This window comes from Anas acuta, chromosome 4 (genome assembly GCF_963932015.1).
Source record: "Anas acuta chromosome 4, bAnaAcu1.1, whole genome shotgun sequence".
Taxonomy (NCBI): Eukaryota; Metazoa; Chordata; class Aves; order Anseriformes; family Anatidae; genus Anas; species Anas acuta.
Window position 1 is genome coordinate 58,548,777 of NC_088982.1, and position 15,411 is coordinate 58,564,187.

Below are 15,411 nucleotides of genomic sequence, written 5' to 3' on the forward strand. Positions count from 1 at the left end.
ATGAGGAGCTATGCTCAGAAAAACTTGGGAGGAAGCAGAGTACTGTGAAAAGCAGATGCATGGCAGCTTTTGCATTCTGGCCCTATGCTATAGTGAGTGATGTTGGGTTTTATTATTCCTTCACTTACACAGATTAATTACCTGTGAAGAATGCCTCATGTATTTGTCAACGTGAAATAAGTAGAGTTAATGTTTCAAGCTCAACTTCACAGAAGAACAGTTAATTGGAAAGTAAACACAAAAGACCTAGCAAATTATCTGTGCTAATATTACTGCATATGCTAAATTTATTCCCACTTGATATGTCTAATAGGTGAAAGTGGTCTGGCTGTAACTTCTATTGCTGTGAAGTGGGTTGGGGTTTGGAAGCGACAAGCAGCTACAATTACAGTAAAAAAAAAAAAAAACAAAACCAAAAAAACAACCAGCACTTTAATAGCTTTTAAATTTCTTTGGGGGTTTTCAAGTGCAATAAAACTAGACTTAACCTTTTAGACTCTGCCTCTACTAGTTTGTGTAGTTTATGCAAAGGAATCTGTTACGATAGTAGAAATGGCTTATAGCGATACCATGAAACTTCTGTGCTAGAATACAGTGTTTTGAGTATTGTAACCAATTGGTTCATTGTTTTTGTAGTGCTCTTCTTCCTTTGTAGCCACAGAAAACTGATATAGAAAGGGATGGTGGAATCTTAAAATCACATTTGATCAATTGATGTTAAGTACTGTGGAGGCAGTACTGAAAAAATTGAGACCACTCTCATTGTAATTCACAGCAAGAGATGTTAATTTCTGCTTATAGATTTGTTGTTAGTTTAGTGTCATGTAATGAAGTTTTTCTCCAAGGTTTTATTGTTTTAAAAAATAAATCTCATCACTGAGTGTCACTGTACGTATGAAAGAACTAGGTCCATAGTTGTTAGATTTGATGCTGCTGAGGAAGGTGGTGGAGTTTGAACAGTTCTTGATGATTTCACTAACTATTGTACCCAAATTAACTTGTTTGGAAAGCCATTCTCAAGAAAACATTCTCTTGTGGCTTGCCTTCCCTCAGAACAAAATTTGGTGAAGGCTGTATCAGTCGAGCTGCTTAACTTGCAGCTGAGTTCACCTGTATCTCTTCTATTTGCTCACCTCTTGATATTTCTTCTGTTTATAGTTCAATAGAGTTGTGTTGAAGTCAAAAGATTTAATTCAATCAAATCTTGTTTTTAAGAGGAGGTTTGTTACAGCAATTGTTTTTATCATAATAATACAGTAAACCAGCGCTGCAGAATTCTTACTTGGTGATTTAGATTGTACTTAGTGGGGTCACCAGCATCTTTCCAAAGGTCTCCACAAATTGTGCTCTTCCCCATTACTTTTTCCTATTTTTATTCTTCCTTGAAAAGAAACTAGTATTTGATCTTCTGAAAATCAACCGTGTCAGGAATATAACTTACGGCTTTAAATACTCCTTAAAAAAATACAAATAAATCCTGTTTGATTTAACTGCCAACATACTCAAACGTAGAAATAACCTACCTCAAATAACCTGGCTTGTATCTGGCTGAGATCATTCTTCGCAGCTGCTATTTATGAACCTTCCATTGGTTTTGTCTTAACTGATGTTCAGTAGTTGTGGCAAGGAAGCTAATAAACCTGTGTTCAGTTCTTGGTTAATTTGCTTTTGCTACTTCTTTGCATGGTGATATGCTACTTACATTTATAGGAAGTAAAGTTTTTTTCTCAAGATGCTTGTATGAACATTTTGTATGCGATGTTATGGAAATACTTCTGCTTAGGCAGGAAACAGGACAGCTGGGGACATCTGTGGGGGAATTCTTTAACTGAAAGCTCATCATTTTCTTAAAGAGAGCTTGAAATCCTTCAGTAGAAAAGTCTGGAAAGTATTACAAATAATATTTATTAATGAGTTGACAGTTTCTAAGATATTTCAGTAGCCTTCATTTTTGTCTGCTTGTGAATGTTGCTAATATCAGAAACACTTAAATTATTAAAAATGGAATGTTTATACTTATTGCAAAAATAGATTGTGCTGTATTTTTTTCAAATATTAACTAGTAAAACAGGAATATAAGAAATGCTTCCAGTTGGAGAATAAGGACTGAACTTAAAATGCCAGTTTCAAATTATTCTGCTCCAAATAAAACAGCAGGCTTGAAGACTTTGCTTTTTTTTAGCTGTAAACACGCGCTACTTGTGTAACCAGTATAAAATCAAGGCTTACTTCTTTCTGCAAATAGTACTGCACAAAACACCTCCTGTTCTACCAACTTGTCAAACTAAGTTTTGTCACTTTTGGAGGGGAAAAAAAAAGTCCTTTGTGCTGGGAAGGACATCTTGGCTATGAGGTAGGTCAAGGAAGTTGAGATGCCTATGGAAAGTGCAGTGAATGTTCTTGCTGCATTTGTTAGCAGCATAAGTAGGGATGTTTGTAGTCAGGGATCTTACATAGGGGTTTTAGTCTTCGCAGTGTGTTGCAGGTATTCCCTGGAGAACGCCACTGTTATCGGCGGTATCGGCTCCTCAAGAAAGTTCCTGTTGTGTTTCCCCTGTCCCCACCCAGCTATGCAAAATGGAAGTCTGCTGCCTCCGCAGTGGTTTGTTAGCTCAAGGAGAAGAGACCTCTGGGAACACCAGCTGTGGAGAAAGATGCATGAGTATTTCCAACCCCACTCTATAGGAATTACTATATGGGCCCGCAGCAGGCAGGGCAAACACCTCATGATGAGAGCAGTGGTGCCTGTCAGGCAGCCTTTGCCACAGTGGTCTTCAGTCGTGCGGCCTGGTTAGGAGCCATGGGGACGAGAAGCCCCTTGACTCCCAGGCCTGTGCAGCCAGGAGTGAGAGGGCCGCGTGCCTCTGGAAGGGTGGGGACTGATGTCTTGTGGCTAACAAAAGCCCTGGGCGCTGCCCTGTTCTGGTTTGTTTCCCCTTGGCAGGACTTTGCATGAGCTCTACTGGCTTGCCTTCGGGCCCGATTCAGCGGGCCAAGACAATGGTGTGCAATGTTCTAGGCATGTCCCCGGGGAGCAATGTTTGCTGCTTAATAACAGGAAAACTGTTTATCATAACAGGAAATACAGAAATAGTTCCTTAACTGTGACATGGTGACTGCTTCTAATTGTATGATAAGTGCATTTTTGTGTGTCTTCGGAGAAGAGGACTCTGAGCAGCATGTTAGAGCTGGGCTGTGGAGCCTGGCGTGCTGTATTGTGCCTTGCGCTTTCACTGAGGCACAGAAGATTGAATTCACATGGATGATTTTATCTGGAGTGGTTCTTCTGAGATGCTGCTTTATTCTGTTGACCAGCAGATTGAGTTTTATCAATGGGGTAGCTTTAAAGTCCTTTTTCGAGGTTAATTTTACCCATGCTTAGCTATGCTGGTATTCATTAAGGCATGCTATGCTGCTGCTACCGCCTCCTAAAAGACAGTCTTCTAAAGTTGTGAGCTTCTGTCTGATTTTGATGGCTTCTTAAATTTTCCTTCTTTCTGCAGAGCTGTCACTTCATGTTAATCGTGTTGATAAGCGTAACGATATAGATACTGACCAAGTATAACGTACCTTCCCTTACATGGTCTTTTAGACTTACCAGGGCAGTCCTCTGTAATATGATAAATGTATGTCTCTATTCTGTTGTTAATCTGTACTATCATTTTCATCTACTTTTTGCCCAGTAACTACTCATGTGGGTTTTCCTGAGTTATGGGAAAAGCCTAATTTAGCACTGAACCTGAGCTCATCAAATGAAGTCAATGAAGCCGGGGAGGAGCAGTGTGCTGGGCTGCCGGTTCTGGGCTGTGATTAAAACCAACCCAGATACTGCTTGAAACAAGGTCATTAGGTGATGCTGTAGGGAACAATGTTAAAAATGCTAGCATAGCATTTTCTATCTGGCTCCTAAGAGCTCGAAGATTGATTCTTGAAGGGATTTGTGAAGTCGAACAGCTACTGTAACCTTTATTTTTCTCAATTCATTTTTAGCCTAAGAGCTTGATCATGCTTATATCAGCACTGATTTATTTATTTATGGGCAGAACTCATGTTCTAGCTTGATCTCTGAGTTGTTTTATACTCTTTTTTTTTTTTTCTTTTATACTGAAACATTAGTGACTTCTCTAAAACATGAATCTGCACATTCCAGAGTAATAATCTGGGTGCTAGCTATTTATTTTACAATTTGAAGCTGTGAACTGTGCTCATCTATTTTATAAGAAATATATTAAAATTGAACTCTATGATCATCTTTTGGTAGGTAAAATATGACTACAAACAGCGCAGCAGTCACTGTAGTGCTTTCTGTGTGCTCAGAACTGCTATCACTTAGCTTTTTAAAGAACAACATCAGTGAATTTGAGTGTAATCTTGGATGTGTTTGTCTTTAAATGAATGTAGAGTTTCACAAACACAGGAAGCTATTGCTGGATATATTCAGAAGCAATCTTGGCACAAAGACAAGAATACAAAATATAACTAACACTCTGGGGGCTCTTTAAATCCCCATTGCCTGCCCTACTTTTTCTTCCATAATATCCTTTAGGCAGCGTTTCAGTGCTGTGCTCAAATCCAGTGGCATTTGTTACAGTCATCTAACATCAGTTCATACTAGTGTGATTGAATAAATAGCTTCTGAGTTCACTTAACAACAAAAGTCCTCTCTCTCCATCCCAGATAACTGCAGATACTATATAAGAAATGATGTTGCATATTAATGTGTCCGTCCTGTGGTGAAAATGTATTTTGCAGGTCTCTTCTATACAGTCCTTTTCAAGAAAACATTATCTTTCCCTGCAAGTTACTGAGCCTAATGGGGACTCTGAAAGACTTCAAGCAGTTCAGAAAAACTAGTGTGAAGTAGCAAATTCTTGGATCAAACATTAAGCTGAGCTGATAAATGTTCTGGTGGTTAACTAATCCTATGCTGGTGTGAAGGAAGAATTGCAACTTTAGTTGTGCCTGCCACTGATTCAAGTTTGGTGATTCATTTTAGGTTCCAAATTCATTACAGGGTTTTTTGTTTTGTTTGCATTTATGGCAACAAAGTAGAGCTCTAGAGTAAGTAAGCAGAAAGTGCCTTTCATACTTAAGGACTTAATTCTAAAAGCTGTGAGACCTGAGTTTGGGATTTCATTGAAGTTCTTCCTACAATTGATTGAAATGACCCTAGGTTTTAAAAGCTAAGTTTGACAGATCTAGAATAAATTTGATGTCAAAAATTGAGCCTGTTAGTTTATTACTTACAAATCCAAGTAAGAGAGTGTCTCTCCCAGTTACTTGATATGTTTATCCTGAGCATGCTTACAATGCTTGATAGCCCTTTGGTTTGGAATCATTTTAAAAATTATTTGAAAAAAAAAAAAAGCTGTCTAAATGTCTGGCTTCTCAGCACATAGCAGACTACTGTATGTATGTGAGAACAGAAGAAAAAACTTCCCCTGCTAGCTTGTTAGTGTCTGCATGAAAAAACGTGATGTGAAGGCAATTATAGGCAGGGATCTAATCTATGTGAGGTCAGATCAGGTTTGAACTAGAAGAGAAGGTACCATGACAAGCATGCAGGGGACTGTGCTATGGTGAGACTTGAGACAGTCGAAGTATGGCAAAGTGCTTTTTATGTCTTGGTAGCGATTACTTTGCTTCTGCAAGGAATGATGTAAATGGTTTCTGAAGTTTTTTTTTCCAGTCCTATATTTGTGATGCTGAGCATCGCAGTCAACAAAGAGCTGGACTCAAGCATTAGGGAAGGAATGAGTTCAGGCATTGAAACTCAGATAGCTCCTTCCTTTCTGGCTGCGTTTCAGCCCTTTCACTCCCTGGCGTGTGTGAGAACTTGGAGCCACAAAAAGGGTGGACTTGTCATTTTTCCCTCTGGTATTGTGTGAGGGTTTCCTACACACACCTACTTGCATGTACATATGTATAGCAGGGCTTCTTTCCGTGACCCCACCCTCTGGAAGTCTTTTCCCAGATGTGAAGTTATCTTAATGTCTGCAAACAGGCCAGCTGGCAGTCCTGAACGTATTCAGGAAGGATGCAGAGTTGGGGAAAAGGGATTGGGATTTCTACTAGGGAGGCAGTTAGTGGGGTCTGGGAAAGATTTGCAGGTGGTGCGAACTAACCATGGCAGGACTCCTTGTTCCAGTTGACTCTGGGGCCTGACTTTGCAGACCCAAACTGAAGCAGGAATGTCAAAAATACGTACCTATGGCGAAACAGTAGAGGGCACCAGACAACAAGGACCAACGTCTTGTACAAGTAGAAATGGAGAGTGAAGGTTGTGGTGAAGAAACGGGAGCAGAGTGTGAAGAACACCAGTCTTCCCTTTGCTTGGCTCTCTGGGCGTTTCAAGGATGACAAAGCACAGCTGCAGCTATAGGAAGGTATGCAGAAAAAAGAGGACTCCTTCAAATGTCTTTTTGCTTACCTAGAGCAACACCTGAAAAAGAAACTTAATAAAATGTAAACTCCATACATAAACATAATTGCTAGCTCCTAAATGTAGTGCTTTCTTTTCTTTGCTTCAGAAACTGGAGAATCCAATGATTTATGGTTGACTGTGGGGGGTGTATGAAGAACTGGTTTTAGCAAAATACACATGCCTAAACCAAGGATAACGGAAAGAGATCTGACAAGCTTTGACTTGGTCCTCATTGACCAAGACTGCAGCACACCGTAACACATCTTCATGCAATTGCTTTCCATCATGTTGTCATCTTTGTGCTTAAAAATGGATGACTCCCTGCATTTTTAATGTGCATCAGGGCTTGATTTATCAGTGTACATACAGCCACTCTCTCTCAGGTCAGAATACATATGCTCTAGGCGTTAGGCATTGTTTTGATTTTTATTTCCCCCCCACACCCCACCCACTATATGCCTAACTAGCTTGTGCTGGATTTTGTCCTAATTCAGAACAAGCTAAAATATCAAGCGTCAATATTGCTCTCGGTTATTTAAAATAAATAAATAATTAACCACAAGAAGCCTGATCTACTGATAGCCTAGCGGATGTGTGTTAGAGTTGTCTTCTATAAGCTGCATATCATTTCAAATTTATTTAATTTGCAATCATCTCTGAATGTACAGTCAACTTATTGATATCTTTATTTTTGTAGTTGATGTATAATTGTATTCATGCTTGATACAACTAGCTAGATGAAAATCTTTCAGTTCTAGATGTTGCAGTTCCAGTAAGCTTGGTGACTAAATATATTATACATGCAATGTTAAGACACAATATAAAAAACGATTCTTCTCAAAAGTCAAGTAGTGTTTCTGTAAGATAGATCTATGCTTAATAAGGTAAAAACTGTTAAAGGCACAACACTGGTAGTCTTAGAGTTTTTTTCTATTTATTTATTTTTTTTAATTTCCTTCCATCTTCACTGACTTTGTCAAAGCACCATTGGTAGGGCTGACAAAATGCATGGCCATTTGACATCATCTCACCCACTGCTGAATGTTCTGTCATGAAGACTGGAAAAGAAACAGCTACTGAGGAAGTGAAAGAAACATAACACCAATGCAACATAGGGCACAGTTCTAGAGAATCTTTATCTCCGAACTTCAATTCAAAGCTTGCTCTTTTAAAAACAAACAAACACAGGTTTGTTGATCAAGAAGTTGCACTAATGACATTTGTGTTTCATTTGGGAAGCCACCAGCAATTTAGAAGATAATACATCTACTTAGTTTAGGTGTCTTTACAAATGTCATAATCCGCTCTCTTGAAACACTTCAGTGTAAGATTGATATAGGTTTTAAAACATTAATACTGATCTTCAGAAATGTGAATAAAGCTAAGGCAACATGGAGATTTTCTATGCCTAATCTATATGGTTTTAAAAAAAAAATCATACCAAATTACTGGCAAACTGAACTGTGATGTTAACACTCTTCATCTAGGGGGAGAAATACTGTGTTGCAGGAAATCATTAGTGCATTTGACAATGTCCTAGAACAGCTCAAGAGCTGAATTCTATAGGACTAGTGACACCTTAAGGAACAAAAGACACATTGGTGTTAATCCCTTGGGTAAAGAAAGGCATGTTTTGCACTTGGAAATACTGAGGCTTTGACAGGTGGTCAATATTAATGGGTGAGTGCATACAGGGACCCAGCACAAAGGCTGCCATGGGTGAGAGTCTACTGTATTGGGGGTAGGAACTTGAAAGATGATATACTGAGGAGCCTTAGTGCAGTGTTACACATCACTGGCATTTTAGTTGCTTTGGTTTCGTGGCTGCTTCCTCACTGCAGGCAGAATCCCTTCTTCCTCACAAAAAGACAATGGGAGCATCCTCCTAGCCCAGCAGCAAAAAGCATCACCGTGTAGGGCAAAGGCTTCACTGCACACATGGTTATCACTTGGAAGCCTGAAAGAATGAGGTATGTTTTGGAACACCTAGCAAGGAATAAGCTGACAGCTGCCTGCAAAAGATTAGTTAAATTTTGTGGGGTTTCTAGGCCTTTGGTGGACGTCACGCAAATGCTCGGTCAGGAAAATTGTTTGCTCTGTCTTCCCTCTGTTGCATGTATTTGCAGGTTTCCTCTTTCACCCATGTTACTGTGTGCTGTAATGAACTGGCGCCCTTGTTTCACGCTCGGTTTGTTGTGCCAACAAGCAGGATGCTAATGAGCTGCGTGCTAGATATTCAAGTTTCCAGGTAGCAGCTGTAGGCTGCGAGACTCCAGCGTGGTCTGTGAGAGACATTTGGTTTCTTACCTAAGAATCAACGCTGTAGCGGACAGGAGGTGTTTGACATGCTAATGGTTTGACATGCTAATGCTCTCTGCTTCAAAAGAGACCTGCTCCTTTCCAGCTGAGACCCCAGGTGGCCAGCGCTGAGACACGTGGGCTCAGCATGCAATTAAAACATCACACAGGCACAGAGCTCTTTGAAGTGCAGGAAGACAGCTGAGACTTCTTTCCTTTTCACTGCTATGTGAATGAGGACAGCCAACCACATGCTGGGAAGGGAGGAGCAAAAAGGGATACATTTAAAATGCTGTGTCGAGGCTAGAAGTTAATGCTATAACACTACATCAGCGGCTGAGTTGGCATGAAAGGACAGGTACAGGCTTCGGAAACAGTGCTTCAGACTGAACGCCTGGAATAATACGTGGTAGCTCTGCACTTTTCTCCCAGTGCTGTACCAGCACTACATAGACATATACATCAGTGCTGAAGAACCTTTGTACCTCTGCAAAGAAAGGCAGAGGCATTTCTGATGTGCAAGTTTGAATCCTGCTTAGTCTCATTAAGCAGCGGTGTCAGGTTTTGCCTGCTCGCAGTTAAATTTTGTTCAGTTACTGCAACCGCTCAAACAGCCTCGGTGGTGGTGGTTTTGCCCAGAACAATTTGAAAAGGATTTGATGGCAGCTAACCTAAGCTGGTGTTCCTTGGCATAGGCTTGGGCCTGACCTTGAAGAGAAATTCGAGAGGTTGCAGTCAGAGCAAAGGAAAGGGAGCAGCACAGTTCTGCTCTGGGAAGCACGCAGCTGTCTAAGGCTGCGGACAGCGCAAGTGAGGGCTGCCTGCACAGGTTTGTATGTAGACAGGCCTGAGGCAGCGCTTAAAAGCAAAGCATTTCTTCAGCAGCCCGTATTTGTACACTCACTAAGCTGGACCCTGGGAGGCATGGAAAGCTTTCACCATTTGCCAAGCTGAATGGAAGCAAAATTTGGAGTTGACCAAGCGGTGGAGCTGCAAGGAGGGCTGGGAGACTTCCACCCAAGCCCAGCCTTTCAAGCCATCCACAGACACTAATTTAGTTATGTTCTTGGGGACCATTTTCCCTGTACCTTTGTGTGAAAGTGCTTTCTGGGTTCATAGCCTACAGCGTGAGTTCTGTAAGAATTTAGGATTGCAACTTACAGCTAGCCAAATTTCCAGTTCCTCTCAAATACAATATACACATGGCTCCAGATTAAATCAAGTAGCTTCTCTATTTGTAGGGATGTTCTTAGGTGTCCCTCTCTGGAATGTCATAGCTTCTCACTAGGCAAACGTGTTAAAATCAAAGTGGTGAAATCAAGTGGCTGGTCAGTCTTTGTTCTATTGCTTAAATAGCTTGTCTGCGCTGTGGGAGGGGAGAATTGCAAAGATTATTTTGAGGCTTCTGACTTAGCTGCGTGAAGACTAACAAACAAAGTGAAGTTGTGTACCCACCTATGGGCTGATTCAGATGCTAGGCTGAGATTTGGTAACTCCCAAAGGAAAAATCCTGGAATCAGGCCCATGGATCATGCAGCACTGCATCTGATGGGACCAGCTCTGTTATGGGAGGGAACGTTTAAGCATCTGGAGTAGAGATGCAGTGTACATCTGGTTCTTAAGCTTCTGCTAAAAACAGGTAGACCTTCAAGCTTACTTCAGTGTTTTTTGGTATACTTGGAGAAATTTGATCCAGTTGCTGATTTTTCTTCAATTTCATTGTTATAGTACTTCTAAAGAAATAAAAATAAAAATCAGCAAGTGTACAGTTAGCACTTACAATTAGGTGTAAAAGAGACCTTTTGGAAAAGTGAAAGTCTGGTATACCTTCTTCCCTCATGTTTGGGAAGTGAAAATATCCGATTGCTGTTTCAAGTCTGAGCCCAGTTGGGGCTGTACAGAGCACGCCATCACCCTGAAGGTCAAAGCAGTTGAATTTTTTGTATGATTCCCAGTAAGCTTTGTGTAAAGGTTTTTGTTTAGTGTTACAAATATATTTTACAGTGTTAAGTAATACACCATAGTTCTTACTATGGTTTAGTGAGCTTGGTAACTTCAAAACTACGGTTGGTGTCTTCTTTTTTTTTGTTTTGTTTTTGTTCATTTTTAACTTAAATCAGTGTCAGGTACAACTGATAAGATTAAACATGCAATTTTCATGAATACCCTCCCTCTTACACAGTGTGACCCGTTTTCCACCTGTATCATCGCTGAAGCAGTGGGTATTAATGCAGCTGGATTCTCATGAGCTGCCAGTAAGCATCAGACAAGGTCTTTGCAAGCTCTTCACCTGTATTACTGAGAATTTTTGGAAATGCTAAGGTCTGGTAAAGGCTGGAATAAAGTGTTATACTGCTGAGCTGAGTTACTGCAGGTATTGGTCTTGGGATGCAGAAGTACTGCCAAGTGCTTGTAACTGGCTCTTCTCACCTGCCTGATCCCTTTTGTCAAGGATTTTGTTACCTGGACTCAAACATCAGGTTGTGCTTCCGCAGTCTCTTCTGTGGTCCAGTCTGCAGCGAGGGCTGTGCGTGGTCAATAGCACCTGAGCTCTCAGGATAGCCATCCAGCTAGAAATGGGGCAGGGTGCTGAGAGGAGGAAGGCATTCCTGCAGCTCTGCTGGGAAAGTCCCCTTTCCTGAATATAGAAAATGTTCCAGAAGAGTGCACGTCTGGCCTTCTGGCAGGTGAGACGCTCAGAAAAAAGCTCTACCCCTGGTGTTGTGCCCACCAGTGGGCTGTGAGAGTGGGCCAGTTGGGCAATATTTGCAGGCTGTGTGTGGAGGATGTGTCTCTGATCCCTTCCCATGAGTGTGCCGGAGCTGGTGTGGGAGGCTAACTGGAAAGTGAGGAGTAACCTTGCGGTGCAAGCAGGACTTGCTGGGTCGGTTCTTTGGCTCTGCTCAGCAGCACTGTGGTGAGGTAGAAATCTTGCAGCTGTGCACACACAAAAATCAGGGTTGTTTGTAATGCTTTCCATTCCCAAACTACACTGATGGGATTATTGCAGTTTTCTATGGATAGCATCTTCTGCTCTGGGATGTTCATGAGATCATCGCTTCAGAGAGAGCGTCCTGGAGGCATGACAGCACGAAGGTGTGTGTGAAAGCCTTGACCTTCAGCCTGTGTGAGACCAACTCTGAATGCTGGGCCTTACTCTGAACATCAGGTCACCGGTCTGAGGGCAGGCACAGATGCTTCCTGCAGGGGAATATATATTGGGTTGGTCATTTTTTCAAACTGAATCCAATGACTGAGTAATTAAATCACTTTGTAACCAAACAACTTAACAACCTGGTATCATTAGTCTTCCTGTTTTTACATGGAGCCTAGAATTAACGCTGAGTTCTGTGTTTAAAATTGGGAAGTGTCAGCTTTTAAAAAGAAAAAATAACACTCAGAGCTGGTACCTGAAAGACTGTGCCTCCTTAACCTGCCAGAAACGTCTCATTAGTCAGTTTTCCCATGTTGCTTTTGTAAGTGTTCGTTGTTTCTGAAGTAGAGGATTTCCTCAGGATCTGGGTTCTTCCACAGATCACTAAATGAGCATTCCTGGTAGTAATGAGCTGTGCTAATGAGGGGGGTATTCAGTGGGAGAGGAGCAATGGCCATGGCACTCACCAATTTATGCATCAAGTCTCGCTGCAGACATTAGCAGAAGGATGGGTACACAACCACCTTGTTTGAATATAGGATTGAAATACCTGAGTACTGTCGAGCTGTTGCAATTCACATTCTTTTTGAGCCTTTGTTGAAAAGGTAGGGCTGCTGTGTTCTTGCACTGTTTGTCTGCATTGCAACAAACCTGGTAACTGATGCCCAGGCATTTTCTATTGATGCACAGATCAAATGACAGTGGGGAGTGGCTTTCTGGGTGACGTCCCGTGTACAGTGATGTCAGCCAAAGATTTAAAAAATTCAGGTGTGGCATAATCTGCCAATTAAACCGATTAGTACTCAGGCTAACTCTTGAGAGGGAGCACTGTCTCTACAGCTCTGCTTATTGAAGTATTTTATTTAGTCCCTTAGCCTTACCTAGTACTAGACTTCCACCTAGTACCTTCACTGAAGCAAACTGTAAGCTGACGTAGGGCCATGCTGAGGGCTATGTGCTAGTTCTCTGGCCATCTGAGAAATCTGCTGCTGGCTCACAAGTGGTCCTGACTGCTTGGAAGCTGTGGCCCTGGAGAAGTTCTGCGACCCCCGTGGGATTGGGATGGAGTGCCTCGCGGCATTGCTGGCAGAAGTTAGAGCTAGTCAGGAGGCGATGGAGGCTGGGCAGAAGGAGCTGAAGCGTGACATGGAAACATCTCAAAAGGAAATCAGAACAGTGTTAGCACTGCAGAGGAGTCAACAGCAGGTGAAAGAGGAGCTGAAAGCAGAGGTGAAGTCCAGTCACTTGGATATAAGAAATGTGCTTGAGGAAATCCAGAGAGTAAGGGAAGAAATGGAAGCTCGGTTAAATACTCAGGCTGATCTGGTCTTACTGATCAAAGAAGTGAGCACCAACCTGACATGCGTAGACAAGGCTTTCCAGAAGATGGAAGAGAGGCAGAAAGTTCTTACCAGCCTGCACCTTCCTACAAGAGAAGACATTGAGCATGGATTTTTCTTTGAGAAATGCTTGCACAAGATGCATGTGAATTTTCAGAAGCCCGTGGAAGCTAACGGTTTGGATGAGGAACATGGAAACATGGTGCTTAGGGGTAAGACCATGGTGATCATAGCGTGGGGACTTGGGCTTGTCATGTGGTTTCTTTTGGCTATTTGCAATGCTTGTAAGAAATATAATTTTTTTTCTTAGAAATTAAACTTCTTGCAGGCCTTCATAGTATATGGTAAGCAATGGGAGGCTTTGATTTGGCTCTGCCAACCAAAAAGTGGGTGCCGGATGTTTCAGCTGGCAATTTAGCAGCAGCGCACAAGATCGAGAGGCTCAGGAAAGCAGCAGGACCTGGCAAGTTGAGTTAGGCAGCTGCTCCAGTACTATGCCAAGTGCTGTGCAATGCTGAGGTTCCTAAATGCAACTGTATGGAACGCACCCCAGTGTGTGAGTGGCTCTGTGTTTTTTGCGTCTGATTACCTGCTCCCCAGAGAAACTATGCATGGGAAATGGTTCTCCTTATGGAAAAACTTGGGATGGGCCTAATAGTCTTCCCAAAGAAAAGTCTCTCCAGCTGCTGTCCATGCAGTGACTTCAGAGGGAGTGGGAGGATTCCTGGACCTTTTTCAAGGTCATAGGATGTTCTTTTTTGCCAGCAAGATACTGAATTTTCTGTGACTGATTCAGTGATCAGAAGGCTCAATCTTGACAAAACTACTGCTGCTATTTTTATGGATTAAAAAAAAATAATAGTAATAGGACCCTATATGGTGATTGCGTATGGTTGCTGTGCTGCAGGTAGTACTTGAGTATCTGTGACTTACAGTCTTCAGAAATTGAGCATTTTAAATAGATTGGGTACTGTGTTTTCTAGACTGTTGGAGAAGAGTCCACAAGGGGAAAATCTGTTTTACTTTACAAGTCTGACTTGCGTAAAGGTGGCAAGTAAAAATGGTGAAGTGAGGAGGACTTAGGCTGGTGACTGATACTGTCCTTAACTTAGAGTCCATCGTTGATGTGTTGTATCCATAATTAGACTTGATGCCTTTGTTCTAACGAAATCATGGCTTTTGTTTTGACATCATAGTATGGCTTCTATACAAATCTGGAAACAATCTGTCATTGCCCAGGGGTACGCAAGCCATAAATAAGCATTGGAGTGCTGCTGGCGTTAATCCGTAGAGGCAGCTCATGCTACAGAGAGTTGATGCTAGCAGAGAAATGCTTTTCAACATCTAAAGTGGTTCTGCAGAGCACATGCCTGTGATAAAATTGTTAACAGGAATGTCACTGAATTTCTCTTGTGCACGTTTTTTTTGTTCAGCTTTTTTTAGTTCAGTATCCATGGTTGGCTTGGATGAACATTTGAAGGAGCTTCTCTGAAGAGGCTTGGTGGTCTGGGCACCACAATAAAAGCAGTGGTGTGAAACTGGCAAACTGATAAAGCCAGGCTGTGGAGACAGTGGGTAGTTGGAGTCTGTTGTCACTTGTGGTTAGCTGTTGTATCAGGGTACTTATTTAAACAAAATAACTTCAGTATGTAACAGTATCTGATGTAATTTTTTTCCCTTAATAAAAATTGTCTGCAACTCTTCGTACAGATGGGAAGCAGCTTTTAGTGCTCTGTTGGGGTCCTAACAAATAATGTTAGTCACTTCATACAGTGAATTAAGTGTTGACATTACTATCTTTATTAGTAAATTTATCCCGTACCCTTAAATCAGCAATAGTGCTCCAATTCTCTGTTTATTGTAAGGGAAGCTTTTAGGGAGGGAGATGGAATAAATGAGAGAGTAGGAGTACATGAGCCAGTTGGGCAGGGAAGGACTGAATGTACGCCTTTATTCTCTAGCCACTGCCCTGTTTTGCTTCCTTTCCTCCCCTTGATTATTGCCTCTTGTGATTTTTTTTTAATTTTTTTTTTTAAGAACCTTCAGAAGGTGACCAGTATTTGCTGGAATGTTGCTGGGAATCTAACAAGATAGCTCTCAGATCTGAACCCTCTTCCATTTATAGAGGTGTAAATGAAACAATGTTATGTCTGCACTGAGAGAAAAAAAAAATGTCCCCATTAGGTAAAATGGTG

The 15,411-nt window shown here is 41.6% G+C and overlaps 1 protein-coding gene across 7 annotated transcripts in view; it reads left to right on the forward strand.

Moving 5' to 3' along the window:
- Nucleotides 1-15,411, forward strand: part of MTUS1 (microtubule associated scaffold protein 1) — a 111,852-nt gene that overhangs the window by 67,838 nt on the left and 28,603 nt on the right. The window contains exon 1 of one of the 7 annotated variants that reach the window (XM_068681476.1): nt 12,975-13,428. The exons of the other annotated variants lie outside the window; for them this stretch is intronic. Coding sequence (XP_068537577.1) covers nt 12,990-13,428 — 439 coding nt within the window. The 5' untranslated portion in view covers nt 12,975-12,989. Of the gene's footprint in view, nt 1-12,974; nt 13,429-15,411 lie in introns of those variants that run through there. 7 annotated transcript variants of the gene reach the window in all.